The sequence below is a fragment of the Salvelinus alpinus genome, chromosome 2 (genome assembly GCF_045679555.1).
Source record: "Salvelinus alpinus chromosome 2, SLU_Salpinus.1, whole genome shotgun sequence".
NCBI classification, from domain to species: Eukaryota; Metazoa; Chordata; class Actinopteri; order Salmoniformes; family Salmonidae; genus Salvelinus; species Salvelinus alpinus.
In genome coordinates this window covers 69,946,046-69,966,891 of record NC_092087.1, presented here as the reverse complement: position 1 = coordinate 69,966,891, position 20,846 = coordinate 69,946,046, and the positions used below count along the sequence as shown (strand labels likewise).

The following is a 20,846-nucleotide window of genomic DNA, read 5'->3' as shown; positions in this document are numbered from 1 at the left end:
GAACAGCAGACTGGCATAGGGATTGATTGAATATGTCCGTAAACATACCAGCCAGCTGGCTAGGGATGCCGTCTGAGCCGGCAGTTTAGTTTCCGACTATAGGCTGGGAGCAACAAAATGGAGTCGTGGTCAGATTTGCCAAAAGTAGGGCGAAGGAGGGCTTTGTATGCGTCGCGGAAGTTCGAGTAGCAATGATCCAGAATGCTGCCAGCCCGGGTCGCGCATTCGATATGCTGATAAAATTTAGGGAGCCTTGTTTTCAGATTAGCTTTGTTAAAATTCTCAGCTACAATAAATGCAGCCTCAGGATATGTGGTTTCCAGTTTACATAGAGTCCAATGAAGTTCTTTCAGTGCCGTCGAGGTGTCCGCTTGGGAGGGATATACATGGCTGTGATTATAATCGAAGAGAATTCTCTTGGTAGATAATGCGGTCGGCATTTGATTGTAAGGAATTCTAGGTCAGGTGAACAAAAGGACTTGAGTTCCTGTATGTTGCTATGATCACATCACACCATAATCATAAGGCATACACCCCCGCCCTTCTTCTTAGCAGAGAGATGTTTGTTTCTGTCGGTGCGATGCGTGAAGAAACCGGGTGGCTGTACCGACTCTGATAACGTATCCCGAGTGAGCCATGTTTCCGTGAAACAGAGAAAGTTACAATCTCTGTCTCTCTGGAAGGCAACCCTTGCTCGAATTTCATGTACCTTGTTGTCAAGAGAGAGACTGGAGATTGACGAGTAGTATACTCGGGAGCGGTGAGCGATGTGCCCATCTACGTAGCCTGACCAGAAGACCGCTCCATCTACCCCTTCTGCGGCGTCGTTGTTTTGGGTCGTAGTGAGTAAAGGAGGAAGGACAGGTTGTGAGGTTAACTCAATCTAGTCCGACTGGTCTTTCAGGTTTCAAATTATATTTCCATTGGGCTGGGTAGATGTGCGTTTGGTGGATCTGCAATAATCTGCTTGATTTAATAACATTTGTTTGTGTGATCATATGTTTCTTCTCCTTGGCTGTAGGTTCATCCCTGAAAGGATGAGATAAGGCTTTGAAAATGCAGTACACAGTGAAAACAGTACTATAGTCACTCCCTCCAGGATTCCGCGATCGCATAATTCAATGCAAAAATCAACCAATTAGCTCAGATTACACGAGAGCTCGCAATTTTGACCAATCCCTGTACTTTTAGAGCATAAAAGGGTCCAATCAAAAGCGGGTTTGTAATTCTGACCAATTACTGCACTGTTACTGTGGAAAATGGCCCAATCCAAAAACACATCAACAAAGTTTTCCCCCTTGCCTGTCAGCATATTCACGTGCTAAAATGGGTGATTGTTGATGGCTGACAGGCAGTACAATGAACAGAAATACATCTCATTTGCCAACAAAAATAACAGCTAACGACCGTGCAAAACAATTTCCAAATGTTTTTGTCGACAATCAACAGTCACTTGGAATCAGCAAAGCGTATGAGAAGGTCAGAACAGTTCCCACAGCAGCGACAGATCACCATGACTGAAGTGGTAACAGGGAAGACTGTGGCAAACGCTGAAAGAATTAAGGTGAGTGGTGTTTAACTCAAACTTTTACTCCGCTAACCTTGGCTTAAGTAGGGTGGTCAGCACTCTGCTCTCCCCAGTCTGTCTAGGGAGAGCGCTGCTCAAAGCACTGAGTGCAATTTGTCCGATGTTTAATTGTTTTTGTATTATGCATTCTGCTTAAAATTGTCCTAAAACTGAGCACATGACTTTTTATTGCTTTATATGAAATTAACGTGAAGAAAAAGAAAAAAAATTGCAAAATGTATCGCAGAATTTCAGAAAAGCTGCCGCAAAATCAAGCATTTTTGGCCGCAGATATCACAAAAACATTTTGCGAAATCCTAGAGGGACTGTATAGTGCGAGAAGAGCAGAGGGACAACCAAGCGTGGCATCAAGCAGGCCTATTTGATTAAGCTGGTCATAGGCCAGACCTGCTGCACTGTTGGCACACCTTTACACTGAAGCCAAACACCCCACAGAGAGAGAAAGTGAGAAAAGTGGAGAGAGAGAGAGAGAAACAGAGGAGTGAGAAACAGAAGTGACAAGGAGAGGGAGGAAAGTAAGAAAGAAAAAAGGTTAACTGGCCAGCTGACTACACACCGCACAGAGATTGGTAGAGAGAAACAGAAAGAAAGTGAAAAGGAGAGAGGTTCCAGGGAGAAAGGACAAAGCGAATTAGAACCAGTTGACTGCGGTCTAGTTGACCGACATCAGCTCTGTCCAGCGGTTGCCAAGAGCAGTTGTTATCCTCATAATGAGCTGGTTACACACAGTTACTGCAGATATAGACTCTTCGTCTTCGTAGCCAATCCAACACCCAGTGCTGCCTTGGCCCAAGGTGAGTCGAGTACCCTCAAACCTCAAGTGAAATCTAAACCCTCTCCACAAAGGTCTTTATATTTCACAATATATAGACCTAGACATTGCCTCTACCTAAAGATTCCACATGTATGTATAAATTCAGAATCCTACATTTTGTGAGGTAGAGGGCTTGGAAGTCTTGTCAAATGGACATAATCTAGTTTAAATTATATCATAATTCTATAGGTTCTGAGGTTTCTACAGCCAAGCCTCTAATGTGATTCTCAGTGTAGAATCATAGTGGAGAGATAAGGCTACAGTGCCTTCAGAAAGTATTCATACTACACTCTGAATTCAAAATGGATTAAAACAAAAACATTCTCACCCTTCTACACACAATAACCCATACTGACAAAGTGAAAACATGTTTTATAGATTTTTGCAAATGTATTGGAAATGAAATATAAACTATGTAATGTACATAAGTATTCACACTCCTAAATCATTACTTTGTATAAGCATATTTGGCAGTGATTACAGCTGAGTCTTTCTGGGTAAGTCTTAGTTTTTCCACACCTGGAATGTAAAACATTTGCCCATTATTCTTTTCTAAATTCTTCAAGCTCTGTTGAAATTGTTGATCATTGCTAGACAACCATTTTTCAGGTGTTGCAATACATTTTTAACTTAAATCTACTTAAAAATCTAACTCGGCCCCTCAGGAACATTCTCCGTCTAAGCAACTCCAGTGTAGATTTGGCCATGTGTTTTAGGTTATTGTCTTGCTAAAAGGTGAAATCATCTCCCAGTGTCTGGTGGAAAGCAGACGGAACCAGGCTTTCCTCCAGAATTTTCCCTGTACTTAGCTCCATTCTGTTTAGTTTTTAGCCTGAAAATCACCCCAGTGCTTAATGATTACAAGCATACCCATTACATGATGCAGCCAGCCAACCACCACTATGCTTAAAAATATGGTGTGGTACTCAGTAATGTGTTGTATTTGCGCCAAACATAACACTTTGTATTCAGGACAAAAAGTGAATTGCTTTGCCACATTTCTTGCAGTAATACTTTAGTGCCTTATTGCAAACAGGATGCATGTTTTGGAATATTTGTATTATGTACAGGCTTCCTTTTCGCTCAGTCAATTAGGTTAGTATTGTGGAGTAAATGCTATGTTGTTGATCATAGCTGCGGTTAGAAGTTTGGAGCGGGGCAGAAAAAAATTACGGCTATATTGGTCCACTAATACAGGACTAGTAAAAGGCCCACAAAAATAAAAAGCAGCACCCTCAGCACCCCTACTTCCCGTGGCTATGTTGTTGATCCATCCTCAGTTCTATCACAGCAATTACTCACTCTTTTAAAGTCACCATTGGCCTCATGGTGAAATCCCAGAGTGGTTGCCTTCCTCTCCGGCAACTAGGTTAGGAAGGAATAGAGGTCGACCGATTAAAATCGGCATGGCCGATTAATTAGGGCTGATTTCAAGTTATAACAATCGGTATTCGGCATTTTTGGACTCCGACTATGGCCGATTACATTGCATTCCACGAGGAAACTGCGTGGCAGGCTGACCACCTGTTACACGAGTGCAGCAAGGAGCCAAGGTAAGTTGCTAGCTAGCATTAAACATATATTTAAAAAAAAAACATAAAAAAACAATCTTCACATAATCACGAGTTAACTACACATGGTTGATGATATTACTAGGTTAACTAGCTTGTCCTGCGTTGCATATAATCAATGCGGTGCCTGTTAATGTATCATCGAATCACAGTCTACTTCGCCAAACGGGTGATGATTTAACAAAAGCACAATCATTGCATGAATGTACCTAACCATAAACATCAATGCCTTTCTTAAAATCAATACACAGAAGTATATTTTTTTAAACCAGCATATTTAGTTAAAAGAAATTCATGTTAGCAGGCAATATTAACTAGAGAAATTGTGTCACTTCTCTTGCGTTCATTGCACGGAGAGTCAGGGTATATATGCAACAGTTTGGGCCGCCTGGCTCGTTGTGAACTAATTTGCCAGAATTTTACATAATTATGACAACATTAAAGGTTGTGCAATGTAACAGCAATATTTAGACTTAGGATTGCCACCCGTTCGATAAAATACAAAAATACAGAACGGTTCCGTATTTCACTGAAATAATAAACATTTTGTTTTCGAAATGATAGTTTCCGGATTTGACCATATTAAATGACCAAAGGCTCGTATTTGTGTATTTATTATAACTATTTATATGATTTGATAGAGCAGTCTGACTGAGGGGTGGTAGGCAGCAGCAGGCTCGTAAGCATTCATTCAAACTTTACTCCGTTTGCCAGCAATGCTTGAAGCACAGCGCTGTTTATGACTTCAAGCCAATCAACTCCTGAGATTAGGCTGGCAATACTAAAGTGCCTAGAAGAACATCGAATAGTCAAAGGTGTATGAAATACAAACGGTATAGAGAGAAATAGACGACGCGCCATAATTCTTATAACTACAACCTAAAACTTCTTAACTGGGAATATTGAACCACCAGCTTTCATGTTCTGAGCAAGGAACTTAAACGTTAGCTTTTTTACATGGCACATATTGCACTTGTACTTTCTTCTCCAACACAGTGTTTTTGCATTATTTAAACCAAATTGAGCATGTTTCATTATTTATTTGAGACCAAATTGATTTTATTTATGTATTATATTAAGTTAAATAAAAGTGTTCATTCCGTATTGTTGTAATTGTCATTATTAGAAATATATTTAAAAAAATAAGAATAAAAAAGATAAAAAATAAATAAAAATAAACAAAATAGGCCGATTAATCGGTATCGTTTTTTTTTGGTCCTCTAATAATCGGTATCGGCGTTGAAAAATGATAATCGATCGGCCTCTAGGAAGGACACCTGTATCTTTGTAGTGACTGGGTGTATCGATACACCATCCAAAGTGTAATTACAAATTTTACCATGCTCAAAAGGGATATTCAATGTCTGATTTTATTTTTTTACCCATCAACCAATAGGTGCCCTTCTTTGCGAGGCATTGGAAACCCTCCCTGGTCTTTGTGGTTGAATCTGTATTTGAAATTCACTGCTTACCTTACAGATAATTGTATGTGTGGGGTACAGAGATGAGGTAGTCATTCATCAAACATCTTGAACATTATTATCCATTATTATCCATGAGTCCATGCAACTTATTATGTGACTTGTTAAGAACATTTTAACTCCTGAACTTATTTAAGCTTGCCATAACAAAAAGGTTGAATACTTATTGACTAAAGACATTTCAGATTTTCATTTTTAATTCATTTGTAAAAATTCCACTTTGATCTTGTGGTATTGTTTGTAGGCCAGTGACAAAAAAAGATATCTTGATTTAATCCATTTAAATTCAGGCTGTAACACATCAAAATGTGGAAAAAGGCAAGGGGTGTGAATACCTTCTGAAGACACGGTATAATACGGAATGGAAAGCTTTCGTAGAGAGATTCGAGGTGAGAAAAGGCCCCAGAAGGTTAAAATTATATGCAGAAACTCTTGGAATCAGGCCTGAAAATCCACTCATCAGGACCACACAGACAAACATAGGCTACTCTCTCCTCCCGTCTCTCACGCCATCTGCATAAACGTGATGCTGTCTGATACAGTATCAGAGCTCTAACCCAAGCCTTATTAGCCTATAGGCTACTATCCAGAAGCATACAACCATCCGCCCAATGACATCAATTCGTGGAAAATCTACTTAATTCACTAGTGCCATGGAAATCGCATCAGTAGTCTATGTAACACAGATGCTTGGCTGATGGCAAAACACAGACATTTCCATTAAATATTAAGGGAGATTACCCTATCTCTATCCGCTAGAGTGTGCGGAGGTAGCCAGGCTGCAACCCAAAGAGGATTTGACTTAAAATAGGACACTTCCGCTTCTCAAACAGTGCACAGATGTGCAGCTGCAACAGCAGGCTGGCAATGGACACACTGTTCATTCCCAAGGTCTGAGGCGTTTTGTACAAGCGGATTAGCCTAGCGCAACACTCCACTTATAAAATGGGCATGCTAGACTAGGCTAGGCTTTCAGCCACTCTAAAAAGCACCTTTCTGACCGTGCCCAGATGTGCAGCAGGCTGGCATGGGACACTCTGTTCCTTCCCTGATGACCCGGTGATGCTGTGTCCTAATCTAGTGGATTAGAGCATCCCCCTGTCTGTTGTGGCTCAGTTGGTAAGAGCGTGGCATTAGCAATCCAAAAGACGTGGATTCAATTCCTGCAGGGATCACAAACACATAGGCTAGACCCACTAACAATGTATGTACTCTAAGTTGCTTTTGGTGTCGTCTGCTAAATATTGAGCCACGCTACTCTAATTCATCTGGACACTATTTGAGTCTGAGGGAGAGGGAGGGAGGGGTGGGGGTTGGTTGCTTCAAATCAGAACACAGAGCCTCTCTTCACCTGAAACAACAAACAGTGTTTGTCTCTCGCCTACTTTGGGAACACAATTTCCCCCAAAGGGCAAAACTTCAAAAACTCATATAGTCCGTAGGGGAAATAGCAGTTGTTTGTTTCAAGGAGGACACAGAGTCCTCTAACCTGGAACAACAAGTCTCTCGACATCCCCCTCTCCTCCCATTGGGAACACCATCTCAAATCAAATGTTATTGGTCGCATACACATATTTAGCAAATGTTCTTGCGGGTGTAGCAAAAAGTTTGTGAAGTGCTCATGGGCTCCATGAACCGGCGCGGCGTGCTAATAGCAACAATAACATCGACTACACTTCCTGTTATTGCGGAGAAGGCACGCACGAGTCGGGAGTGTATGCTGAAGGGAGGCTATGGACCACTACTGTGTTTCTGTAGCTATTGTTGTTTTACTTCCTTCCAAAGCCCTTCCTCTAGAGAAATATTACACGGGTGAAAGCTGGACGGTATGCGTGCGACCACATGCATATGCACGTTTCCAGATTACCGAAGCACACTAGTTAGCTGCTGCAGTAGCAGCCGATGGACTCTTTCTTCCGAGAGACTCCGCTGAGTGTCATCTAGCCTAGTTAAAGAGGAAGTTGCGTTTCCCATTGCTGGGCTGCTGGGGTTGGTGTTTCTCAGCAATTCTCTGTCCTTATCAGTCACTTTCACAGGAGTCCTGAGCAATCATTTCCTGACACCCTAAAAAAAAACTGTAATTTTGGAAAGTGACAAATCATTCAAGTTAGCGGTCTTATCTTTTTGAATTAATGTTCAGTGTTTCCGCTATTTCTTAGGAGGGGTGCAAAGGCAAACTAATTGGAGTCATATTGTATAACAGTATGCTGCATAGGCCTAATTGGCCCCTAATACATGACACCAGCACAGGAGGTTGGTGGCACCTTATTTGGGGAGGATGGGCTCGTGGTAATTGCTGGAGCGGAATGGTATCAAATACATCAAACACATGGTTTGTAATGCAACGTAGGCCTACTTTAACTAAACTCCTCTCAAATTGCCCAAGTCAAAGCGGGATAGAACCATTTTAATACTCTCAGAAAACAGACAGCTGCAAGGCAAGAACAGGCTAAGGACTTCATGATGCTGTTAATACATTCCTTTGAGCCTAATGGCAACATTGCTAAAGGTGGAAACATTTTGCTTCAATTCTGTCATTGCCTTGAGTGGGTGGTTGAGGCACAGAAAGAGGCTGTATTTCTTCTAGAAGGAATGTGTTTAAAAAGGTAATTGACAGACAGAGGAATGTAGCGCTTTAGTTCTCTCCTTCCAGAGACGGTAAGAGGTGTTTCAGAAGACTGACAGTTTCCAAACAGAGAAGAAAAGTGGACAGGGAGAGAAAGAGACATGCAACATTCCTCAATGCAAAATGCCAAACAAAATCCCTTAACGAAAGAATGAAAAGCCATGTTTGCCAACTTTCAAGTCTGTTGAAAGACAAACTTCAAGCCTAGTCATACCAAACAGAATCTGATGACAGCACAGCAATGTTTATAAACACACACACAACGACATATCAAATCACACGCACCCTGCAAAAACATGTACATTCTCGTGCGGTGCACGCCCACAGCTATGCTGCATGAAGGTGTGGCACAAAGTAGAACACGCTGCCTCCCTACTAGGGAGGCTCAAATAGGTGCAGTCAAGGTGTTAGACAGCTTGCATGGCTTTGTGATCTCACTAGGGCATCAATAACACCAGGGCAATGTCCTGTTCAGTAAGGCAAACTGTGGCAAAACCTTTCCCCCCCCCTCGGTCTCTCAGCTCCATGGCAGAATATTTAGAGTCGCAGGAAATTGCTTTAAACCTGCAACAATCTCTCAGCTCGATGGAGAAATCTGTATAATTGCAGGAAATTGTCTTAAAAACGCTAACATTTCTCTACGCCGCCCAGATGGGGGACCACCATCTAAGCCCCTTTTTGATACAGAAAATATCCTGAGTGTCTGCCAATTTGTAATTTCCCCGTGGAGAGAGAATATGTCAACCTGCCTCTTCAAACACACCAGCTTTAGAAGGGGCCATTATCAGTCAGTGTAAATGTACCACTCACATCAATAAAGAAAAGAACAGACAATAAGGCTAGAGAATACGTGGCATAGTGAACCACATCTCTTCTACTAGGCTACATAATTCTGACAACTGAGTCAGGCCGACCTGTTAAAGAGATATAAAATAAAATAAAAAGACAGGACAGGACAGACAGACAATTTGCCATGACGACGCACAGTGAACCACTTGTATCTGCACACGAACGTGTGCATCGTTCAACCATTGTGCAACCATTTTTCCTGCCAAATAACCCTATGCCTTGATTCCTCAGCTTCTTATGTTGGTTCTCTACCCCTCTGCTACTGCCTCAGATTAACAGAACCCGTCCCATCTGACTCTAAAGGCGTCCGCATGCTTCCCATTCAACAGTTCGTAACAGTTTGTGCTTAGATCATGATATTTTGTGAATTTTTCGTTAGTTTTGGTCTTCGGCAAGGTTTTTGGGGGGAGGGGGGGCTGTTTGTGCACACACAAACATTTATCGAGGCAAGCCGAAGACGGTAGTGAAGTCTTGGGATCTTCGTCGATGTTTGGTCAACATTAGGGATTATTCAATCAAGTGTTTGTTGTCATTCAACGAGACACAAATCATTTATGCAATTTTTTTCACTTGAGAAATACTGCACCAAAGAAAGTTGCACGACTGAGATCTCCTCGGGAAAAACGTCAAAATGAATGACAGATCTCTTGCGTTACATTAATTCAGACTATTTTCAGGAAGTGTACACTGCCTACAGCGTCTCAAGATGGACAAACAGTACTATTGCAGCTTATTTCATGTGAAGGTCTTTTAAGAGTGCATGCGAGCAACATCAAATCATTTCACCTAGCCGAACCTTTAAGGCAGCTCATCCCAGCTCGGATGCCCCCTCAGGCAGCCCAATGTGGATTTCCTGCCATTTCAGTCCAGTCCCCCTCCCCTCCTCCTCCTCCCCTGCTGTCCACCAGGTGTAGCGTTTGAGCAGCCTCCACTCACCGACTATTTATAGCCCCCTGTCCAGTGTTTGCCCACCTTTCACCAAGCCCAGCGCTAAGGAGATTTGCCTCTTCTTCGCTTTAGTGGAGAAAGCTGATTTGAGGCAGCAAATAAAACCTGCATGCATGGCTACAATAGCCCAACTATTGAATCACATTCAAATGAAGCGCAGTTAAATTGGATTGAACAAAAAACAATGCTTTGATTGCATGTCTTCTGGAAATAGTTACAGGTCTTAAAGTTGGCCAACCTTGATTTCCCAATGAAAACTGAGTAGCAACACCTATTAAGTAAAGCAAGATGAGGTGGTTAACCAAAATTATGAATTATCGTCGTCCTCCTCCTAGCTTTGTGAAACACAGTCAGGAAGTAACACTACTAAGTTACCACAGAGAATTATTCTGATGATAACCCACCATAACACAGTTTAATGTAGTGTACATGCGCCTGCCGGCATGTAGCCACTGTACTGTGGTACTGTGGATAGGCTGAATAAGCCAGTGTTTTTCCACTGCTCATCTGCCACTGAACCGTTTACTCAGTGAACCCTCTGTGACAGCCCTGCCTGACAGTCCTGTCCTCTAGCTCTGGAGGCTGAGCAGAGATAGAAAGAGAGGGGGAGGAAGAGAGGTGCCAAAAGAGGGAGAAAGATGGAGCAAAAGAGAATGAAAAAGAGAAGGACAGTGAGTGCGTTAACGTGTACAGTAATAATTTGATTTAAACTGGTTAAGGCAGTAGGCATATTATGCAAGTCGTGTAAACACCTTACGTCGGCGTAAGGTCAAAATCTATGTACGCATACGCGGATTACAACACCTGGTTTAAAATCAGCGTTCCAGCTGTGCGTTTGATCTGCGCATGTGCCAGCACCAGCCGAGTGAGAGTCCATCTTTAGCGTGAGTGAAGTGAGTTTGGAACAGCTGAATATATGCGAAGTAGTTCTCAGAATTAAATATGCTTCCCAAAAATAACATGGTCGCTGTGGTAGAACGTTTATTTTGGAATTCCTGCATTTATCAGAGTGCCATCAGGTAGCCCGATTTCAAATGTCTCCATGGAAACAAGATTATTAAGGAAATTGTTCTTGCAAAGCATGTAAACGTTTTAACCGAACTATTATATTAATCTGACTATCCACAATAGGTCGCATTATTGTGTGCATGTAACCATACTCATTGAGGCAGAGAGAGTGGAGGAGAGAGGAGAGAGAGAGAGAGAGAGTACAGACAGACCGAGGCAGACGCTACGTCTACACTTCCAGGTTGTGTACTGCACGCATCCCCTCATCTTATCTGAGTGAGTGAGTGAGTACAACTCAATCATACTATAGGAGCCAGAAGACACTCACTCACCAAAAGCCTGCACAGGTGCTGCATTTAACAGAGGAAACAGACCAGCAACCAATTCAGCAGTGGTACTTCTGTTCAACATAACAGTGCCCACCATTTGCTATTCAGATATTAAAAGGGTTGGTGCACGGACATGGCCTGAGATGGTGTGGAGGTTTGAGTTGTCTACATACTAGATGGACTAGAAGTGATTTGTGCATCCTGGACTGGACTTGGCTGGACAATTCTTGAGCGGTCTGCTTGGTACATTACACAAATGATCAGTCAAGAAGACCAGTCGAAGACCATCAAAGTATTATGACTGCTAGTGCATGTTAGACCCAAGCAGCTAGATAGTACACCACAGTGCAACACGACCACACATGTTCAATATGAAGCCAAGGTTGCCCTAATGTACTTTACCAACCCTTCCCTCAAGGTGGTCTTGGGGACCCATTCATTACCATTACATAACCCAACCACTACTGCCTGGGTATTTGTTAGACCTAGGCTACATCTCAAACAGCCATGTTGTCAACTTCTAGGCAATCATATGAAGGACAAGGTTGCCCTAACGTCCTTACCCACCAATTCCTAGAGGTGGTCTTGGGGACCCATTCATTACCGTTGCATAACCACTACAGTACATCTAATATTCATGTGGGGCGTCAATGGAGGTCAAGAGTCTAGGGCAGAGTAACACTTACCTCCATCACCAGCTCAAAAGGCTGCTTGTACACCCTGATGGGTGACTGATACTTCTGCACCATGGTGGGAACGACTGTGGTGCCAACGACCTGAGAGAAAACAATCTGATATTAGAGCTTATATAACCAACATCATAGACTTGTCTTGGTGAGATTAGACAAAAATGGGCCAGACTCCATTAGACTGGGTGCGTAACACACAAAGAAAATAGTGCTTGAGTTGGTAAAATGGCAGTATAGTTCTGGATGGCCCCGCTGGAGGCATCTGACATGTCATTAAGTAAGCCAGGTTTGTGTGTTTGTGTGTGTGTGTGTGTGTGTGTGTAGCAGCTGGCGGGGAGCCCGGAGTACTTGGCAGTTTGTCTGCAGTGATTGCCTGCAGGAAGGCACTTTCCTCTGCCGTGGGTGAGGAAGCGCGTCTGATTGAATCGATCAATGAATGCAGCGTTTTGCACCATACATCACCCATTCAGGAACTTAACTGCATAGGGAACAGAGATAGACATGGCCAAATACTGGAAAGTCAGGGACTGCTAAGTGCCAACTAGTCACAACCGCATGACTGATAAACTATTCAGGTAGACCTACATTGATGCGTATGTAAATATTATTTGGAGCTAGCGGTAGAGCTGAAAGCTTGGGGGTCATTAATACTGCACTACAGCCTACGTAAACGCATGAATGGGTGGTTGGCCGTAGAGAACTGATGAATTAATCTGTGATGTAAAATGTAAGCAGCGCATTCCAAGAACTTAGTGTTGGTAACCACCACAGTGCAGACGTTGGTAAATACAGTAGGACTAGGCTATGGTCCTGATAGAGCCAACAGATGTGGTCCCTGAAAACGCTGGAATGTTCCACTGCATGATATTTGGATTGGTCAAAATGTTAAAATGTGTATTTTTCAATATATAGGACAAACCCTGTGTTTTAATAAAATCAAGTATATATGCATTGAGCTTGTCTGATGCCTTAAGCACACCTCTTTGATGAAATAAGACAAATAACTCAAGAGGGAGCCAGAGATCAAGATAACAAAAAACTAAAATTTAACCCGACCATTCTCCTTCCACTTCTACTGGCTTTTGCAGATTCTGCCATTACTCTCCCGAAGTTGCCTGTAATAGGCTACACGAGGAGTCGGCAATCTTTCTCAAGTGGAATGCCAAATAATCTTAACCTTTCTACCAATCTGCTTGCCAGTTAAAGTTTTCATGTGCATATTTTCGTGAAACTGTTTCATCTCATTTATAATAACGTCTTCGTATATCTAAACTATATCCAAATCGAATAGAAAATTATACAATGCTAAAAAGTAACTTATATTGCCATTGCCAACTATGTAAAAATTGCCTATAAAGCCAACAAATAAAAACATTGTAGCCTGTAGGTAGAAAATATCCTGATAATAAATATCATATGAATCACAAATTATTCTGGGCCTTCAGAGTTTCCTGTGCCATTGAACTCGGGACAGACACAGCTGTAGGCTATTTGCGCAACGGATAAGAAGTCATTAAGTAGTCCTATTGTATGACATTTCCACTGGATCAGAGCATGACATTTTCCCTTTCACGCTGAGTGGTTATCGAAAGGGAGAAAGCTGGAAAGATTTTTCAAATACTTTTAGGAACTATTGTCATTCTCAATTAATGTAAAAACAGACTGTTTGCTTGCTGTCTGATGTAAAGAAAACATTACTTTGAGAAGCTCCACAGCTCATTAGTGGTGGTGCGTTAAGCCAATTCAGAAATACGATCAGATTCCCAAATGGACACATTTATATGCCTACATTTGCACGCAGGCCAGTAATTGTACTACTGGTGATCTACTGTATGTAATGGGGAATTGATAGACACTAACAATCAAACGCAAACAATTCACACAATGAAGTTATGAAACAATGAATTTGCACAAATTAGCGGAGAAAGACGTGCATTGTGCATTCTGCATGGTCAATCCAACGTCTGCATTGGCCTTGCAACATTTACGGTGATACGGCATCTGCAGAAGTCAGGACATCCATACTTCTTGTGTTTCGCGGAGCAGCGCAGAGCTGTTGTGAAGGAAGTTGTCAAGGATGTGAGTTTGTGTTTATACAGGATCTCCTGGCCTAACATAACCGAGCGCTAATCTAGTAGAATTCAGTCATCTTTTCTGACTCACATGTCTAACAGCTGCTAATCAGATAAATTGACAAACTGTACCAAAATAAACTAATGGTGGGAGTCAACGCAATTGCAACACATTCGCCATTTTCAAAATATCACATACTATAACTAATGATGCACCACTAGTGATGCACCGAAATTACCTTTATGTCCGATACCCGATATTTTCCTTGCCAACAAAAAACGATACCCGATATTTTTTTATTTTTGCAGCCTTTTAAGCATTCTAGTACAGTTAAATAGTTAACACGGACGCAGCGGTCCAAGGCACTGCATCTCAGTACAAGAGGCGTAACAGTCCCTGGTTCGAATCCAGGCTGTATCACATCCGGCCGTGATTGGGAGTCTCATAGGATGGCACACAATTGGCCCAGCGTCGTCCGGGCCGTCATTGTTAATAAGAATTTGTTCTTAACTGACTTGCCTAGTTAAATAAAGGTTACACACACACAGACCAAAATGTTATTTTGTTGGCATTTACGCATGTCCCCATTACCAGTAAAACATAATCAAAACCTATTTCTTTCACTTACTTGCTGTGCTGTTTTGTTGTTCATTTTTCAGACGTTTAATTTTCAACCAGGATTTCTATGGAACGCCGTTTGGGTCTTTGCGTGTCAAAAAAGATACACGTCAAATAACACTATTTGACCAATCAGGACCTGAATATGACTGCATACATTTTTAACGTAGTTATTACACATTGATTACACTATCACTCGCATTTCAAATGTCACAACGATTCATCGATACTTATGCTATGATGCTGGTAAAGTTGTCTCACACATTTACAGTACTGGTCATAAAAAAAAGCTAGCTAGCTCATGGATGCAAACAATGTTCTTCCCCAAAAACATAGCAAAACAACATCTGTTTCAGTAGTTAGCTAGCTAACTATATAGCTAGGTGTCATCTAAAATAACCCTAATTTACAAGACAGTTCTTACTTGATTAATGGTGGTCGGATGCATCTATGTGAAGCTAGCCACAATAAGGATTAGCCACACAATAAGAATTAGGACTTTGCGGTTAGCCTTCAAAATGAAGGTATGGCATAATTGTACTATTTGTATTCATTTGCATCACTGTCAACGGCACACTTTTATTTTGAAGGCAAACCGCAAATTCCACTATTGTGCCTAATCCTTATTGTGAAGCTAGCTGCCTACTTAAAATGTTCGCTTTGGGCAGCAGGGTTAAGTAGCTGACTAGCTATTTATTTTCATGAACTGAAGTTCAATTTCAAAAGGCGAACAACAAGTGGCAACCTAGCTAATACTTACAAGGATTCCTAAATCATTGCTAAGAATAATGAAAATGACTGCAGTTTCTACTGGTCATTGTTTTCAGGCTGGTTGTATTGGTGCTAGCTAGGTACCAAGCTAAAGCTAGCTACCCCAGAAGTTGCGGTCGAACAAATTATGCTATATTACCAAAGCGGTATTGTAAACACATCGTTCGTGGCCGGTGTTTGCAGACTTTTTTGTACAGCTTTGACAGTGCTACTGTATCCTTTTTTGACACACAAAGAACCAAACTGCCTTCCATAGTATGTATGTTGTGAAGCTAATAACAGTGACGCTATTACTGTGTACCTCCGGTAGGGCAACATCTGAAAAATAGCGCACTTGGTAGTGTGTACCGGTGCTCGACCAGTCGGTGAAAGCCAACATCACCCACGACAGAGAACGGTTGATTGTCAAGGGCAATGAATTCCATTATCTTGGCTTTAATGGACTTCTCCTTTGAGTTGTCTCGCTGAAATCTTCTTACTCTTTCAAATGACTGCTCGACTTGTTGACTGCTCAATCCACACAGCAGACATTGTGGGCTAGGTTAGGAATGCTGTGTTGCACTTGTAGCGCAACATTTTACGTGGTGTCATTACGTCATGTACCTACGTTATAAAAGTATGCACGGTAGCTTTGACATCGGTTTTTAACATCAACATTAAACTAGAAATCGGGCCGATACCGATGTTGGCAATTTTAGCTAATATCGTCCGATTCCGATATGTTCACCGATATATCGTGCAACTATAACACTTTCTTTAACGCATACTACGTATTTAGTACGCTAGTATGGGTATTTGGACACAGACGTTATCTTGTACGGTTCACAGCTCATAGGGTCTTACAGGAGGAATGTAGGCCCTATAGTCTAAAAAGGGCCTAAAATTGCCACTTTCTCTAATGGTTTGTGATACAAATGTGAAAAGCATGTCAAACATTCTTCCTCCCAAAGTTTCTATGTGGGAATTGCCAGACCAATCTGAGATACGTTAAATATTTCCGGGCTGTCCAGGCGTGGAATTGCCCTGTTGTCAAACAGCTATTGGGTAAGCCTGGGACGTGTTTATTTGGGGCACAACGAGCGCTTCTTACTGGACAGGTTCAGATTGTAATACCTCCCTGTTTCAGACCATTTTCTTATGCTTTGCGCCTACTGAACACAACCCAGATGTACAAGATCAAAACAAAAATCACATTGTGAAATGTAAGTGTTGCTGTAAACCTGTTCCGACAAGGACATGTAAAGACAGGCGGGGTACCTGCCCAGTCTTAGCACATGGCATACCTTACTTGTTCAGTGTTGTTGATTTATTTAAAGTGCAGATACATGTTACTAAGCAAGTGTTGCTTGACTTTTTCAGCAGCCGTGCGGCAAGGAAGGGACATTGTGTGATAGTGGTGTTAACACTTGCTACACAGCACTACTTCTGGTAGGTCTGATCCAACCAGGGCGTTAGGTTCGGCTTGAGACTCCAACGTTTAAGGCATAAGGCACTGGACCAGAGCTATACTTCTGAGGGATATGGGGCTTTTCAACTAAAACGTCACACTAGCCTGGGTGTCAGCCTGTTTTTTCAAATGAAATTTGGCATGACAATTTCATAGTTGGCAAGAGAGCAGAAGACCGGCACCAAGCTACATCTATGCTACTGTCTGTAAAAGCTAATCATATTATACTAAAGTGAAACTAGGCTAAACCTTTCCATTTAGCCAACTATAGGGGTTATTTAGGCTACTTAAAAACAGGTGAACAATTGTTACCGTCATGTATTAGAGAGAGATTACATTTCCCTGTTGAACAAAAGATGTAAGTCAAGGGGAAAAGAACAGGTGACATTTCAGAAACCAAACCAGAATACAATACAGGTTCTTTGTTCACTGTTAACCAATACGCCATAGCGATGGCCGGCAGCACTGTAATCTACTGTACAAACAAGCTGTGCCAGAGCCACTCAAACACCTATAGTTGAGCCCTTCAGAAATCAAGAACACTCACTCAGTGATGCTCAGTGAGTGACACTCACACACACCCTATATAGCTATAACATGTAGAAGCCTGTGTGAAGTCGTTAAAAGGATGGTTTAGGCTATTTAGCCTACATTAGCTAGTCATCACTGTACACAATCACTACAGGCATGTGCCTTGCAGGTAATACGAATTTACACGTGTAACGTTAACTTAACAAATATAAATGACACTCACCAATGAATTATCGTAATTTCTTTAACAATTATCTGCTTCTTTCGATATATTTGTCTCGTATTATTTTGACTAAACAGGAAACTCAAGTACAGTTATACTGTTAATCCATAGCCTTATTCGGTTCCTTTTTCGCCGGTCGGTGATGAACGAGTGCTGAACGTTAGCTAGCTGTTTTGCTAGCCAATCAGCCATCGACCTGATAGCGACTACAGCACTTTAAAAAGGCATAGCTAGCTAACAACAGGTTCAGAATTGGGTTTTCATAGCGAAAAGATTCCAGATGCAGCTAGCGAGCTAAAGACAGCCAGCTGAAGGTTTGAGCCTTGAGGACTGGAGAGAATGAATGTATTTGAAAGCTCGAGCTTTCTCATTGACAGTTTCGCCCCTCCCCCTTTGGTACAGACAGAGCTCAGCAGTGCCGCGGTGTGGTGCATATGCGGTTACAATAAAAATAATTGAATATAAATCAGTTTCTAAATCAATATGTAGGCCTATCAGGGAAATAATAGTTGAGTGATGGGACAGAATATTAGGAGACATGACAGATGACCTGGCATTTGGTGATTGAAAATTACATTTTTTATGCTTAAGCTGTCATACAATTAATGTAAAATGTTCTTTATACTGTGACGGGCGACAGAGGAAAAAGCTACATGATGAGTAAAGCTGTCATCTTCACTGAGAACTGTGCATATGCACATTTGAAAAAAAGTTTCATATCATGACCATGCATCAATTCATGATATTGGACAATATGCCCATGTGACATGTGTTAATTGGTCCATTTCACCATACTTCTGTTTACAAAATGAGTAATTTACTGTGTGGATCCCCTAAAATCCATACTACATTTATAAAATAATATTTGCCTAATTCTGCACTCAAATATAATCTAAATCCCTCAATCTCGTATAATTTAAAAGAGGGCTTTATCCATTTAAAATACAGCATGACATGACCTTCACAACTCAGTCTAGAACCCATTTACTGGCTTTCAGCTTAGTTATCCAAGTCCATGTGCACATGCCAGTCTTTCAAAAAAGTGTGGCCTAAGTTGGCAGTACAGTAGATCATAAGCATGAGTTGAAGGGTCCCCCAAAATTATTAAGTTATGCTTAATGTATAAGATACAATTGCATGAGCAATATGTTCAGTAGGCTGCATTGAGTCATCATCGGGAATTCAAATCACCAGTGTACTGTACAGCAAAATGAGTCATGGGATACAAAGAACGAAGCATTTGACAAGATAGTTTCAGGATTTCCATCTAACATGAAAACGTATTTGACTTTGTTTTACTTGACTGAGCTGGTAATGACATTTTCAATACTAACCTCATTAGCCATGTAATATCTGCTTCCACCGCTGCAATGCCTTTATCAACATTCCATTGATTCAATTTGATAAAGTTATGACATTATGGCACAGGGGGACTATTGTGTTAGGCATAGCCTTGTGTCCTCAAATGCTTTACATGTGAGGTTCCACAATTACCCACTTCCCCTAGGGCAGGGCTTCCTGTTGGATAACCATTTGAGAACGCCAAATCCCAGCAGGGAAATTAAGAGGTAAGAATAATTTGCATTCAGCTGCAATATGTAAACATTTCACATGGCTGTGGAATCATGCACATGTAGTTATCTACGAAGAGTTTAGATCTAAGATAATCCTGTTTAAGATCCACACAGGGCAATGTCAGTCTATCCTCGCCATTCTGAGCACATGTGCGTGTCAAACAGGGATTTTAGCTCATATTTCATAACAGTGCCATCAATGACAAGGCCTTCTGGGCATAAGCAGCAGCCTTGGGACGAAGCTTATTCTTCGGGCCATGGATTTACACACTAAGTATGCAAGACATTTAGCACAGATGGCTAGTGCCGATTGAAATGTAGTTGTCTCCATTCTAAGGCAAACTAGTAACATCACATCCATTCAGCAGCAAACCAAGGTCTACCATCAAACCCACCAAGATCAAACTACAGTAGGTGGTGCAAATGCCTTCAGTTGGTTACATTTCTACTGCATTAAAAATGAATAGATTGACATGGACATTTTTTATTTGTTTACTAATTTTATTGATGAGTCATGAACAATTGTAAGGCAAAACTACAGTTCTGACATCATGCCACATTAGTTTACACCAAGAGAACAGCATGTTCCAGAAATACATTCACACAAACGTGATATGGTCTTGGCTGAGAGTCAAGTTGTTAGAGCCCCCTGCAAGGTCATTGCAATAACATTGTCATGAACACATTTTTCATGGTTGTAGCATTTGTTGCTTGCTACCTTCTCCTTGAGGAAGTGGATAATATCATACTTCACTGAATCTTTGACAAATGGTTCTCCTGATGACAATACACCACTATACATAACATTTAATCTAGTTCTATGAATATACATCAGTCAAAACATCAACGGTTAGTTTGATTCTGCTCCTTCACTCCATCAGGACAAGTGTTGGAACCAGGAAGTGGTGCAAAACCTAACACAAGAGGAAGTGCATCAACTGACCAGTCAGAACCCACTGGGCTGAAGAGGGGCACAGCAGGGCACAGGGCATCACCTCCTTGTGTGTTCAAACAGATGGGTTAAGAAACTTTATACCAGGGGTCTCCAACAATTGTGAAAATGCTTGCTTTAATTTTTTTGCGTACTATCGCAAACGGTCATAAACAAAGCTCCCGGCTGCTATCCAATCAACGGCAGTGACATTATCCCACCCCTGGTTAGCAACCATCGGCTTAAAAAGCCAAACATAACAATATCGGCATCAATTGGGTAGCCATTGTTTTGTACTGCGCTGTAGCTGTGCTGCAGCGGGCTAACAGCAGAAACATAGCTAGACTGACATTCCTTTCTTGCATAATTAAAGGAGAATTCAACTCAAATGTTTTAGTTTCCCCCCCAGACCTCAATTTATCTGATTTAAACATTGACACGGACTCAGATCATTTATTGTTTCTCAATGCATATTTGTAATAAGCCTATTGACAGTAACATTTAAAAAATAACGTACAGAATACATTTTAATGGAGCCCCCATTAGATTATTAACCATTATTTGAACAGTTATAAAGACAAAATAATATCTTATACACCAAGGACACGTGGAAGAGTTGCAGAGAATGTGCAGAGACGGCGTCACTACAGTCCTTGGTTCGAATCCAGGCTGTATCACATCCGGCCGTGATTGAGAGTCCCATAGGGTGGAGCACAATTGGCCCAGCGTTGTCCGTGTTTGTCCAGGGTAGGCCTTCATTGGAAATAAGAATTGG

The 20,846-nt window shown here is 41.5% G+C and overlaps 1 protein-coding gene across 5 annotated transcripts in view; it reads right to left on the bottom strand.

Annotated features, from left to right (window-relative positions):
- LOC139567568 (SEC14-like protein 1) overlaps positions 1-20,846 on the bottom strand; it is a 63,075-nt gene that overhangs the window by 35,126 nt on the left and 7,103 nt on the right. For all 5 annotated transcript variants that reach the window (XM_071388922.1, XM_071388923.1, XM_071388925.1 and 2 more), the window contains exon 6: positions 11,901-11,990. In XM_071388922.1, the coding sequence (XP_071245023.1) occupies positions 11,901-11,963 (63 nt within the window). In that variant the 5' untranslated portion in view covers positions 11,964-11,990. The remainder of the gene's footprint in view (positions 1-11,900; positions 11,991-20,846) is intronic.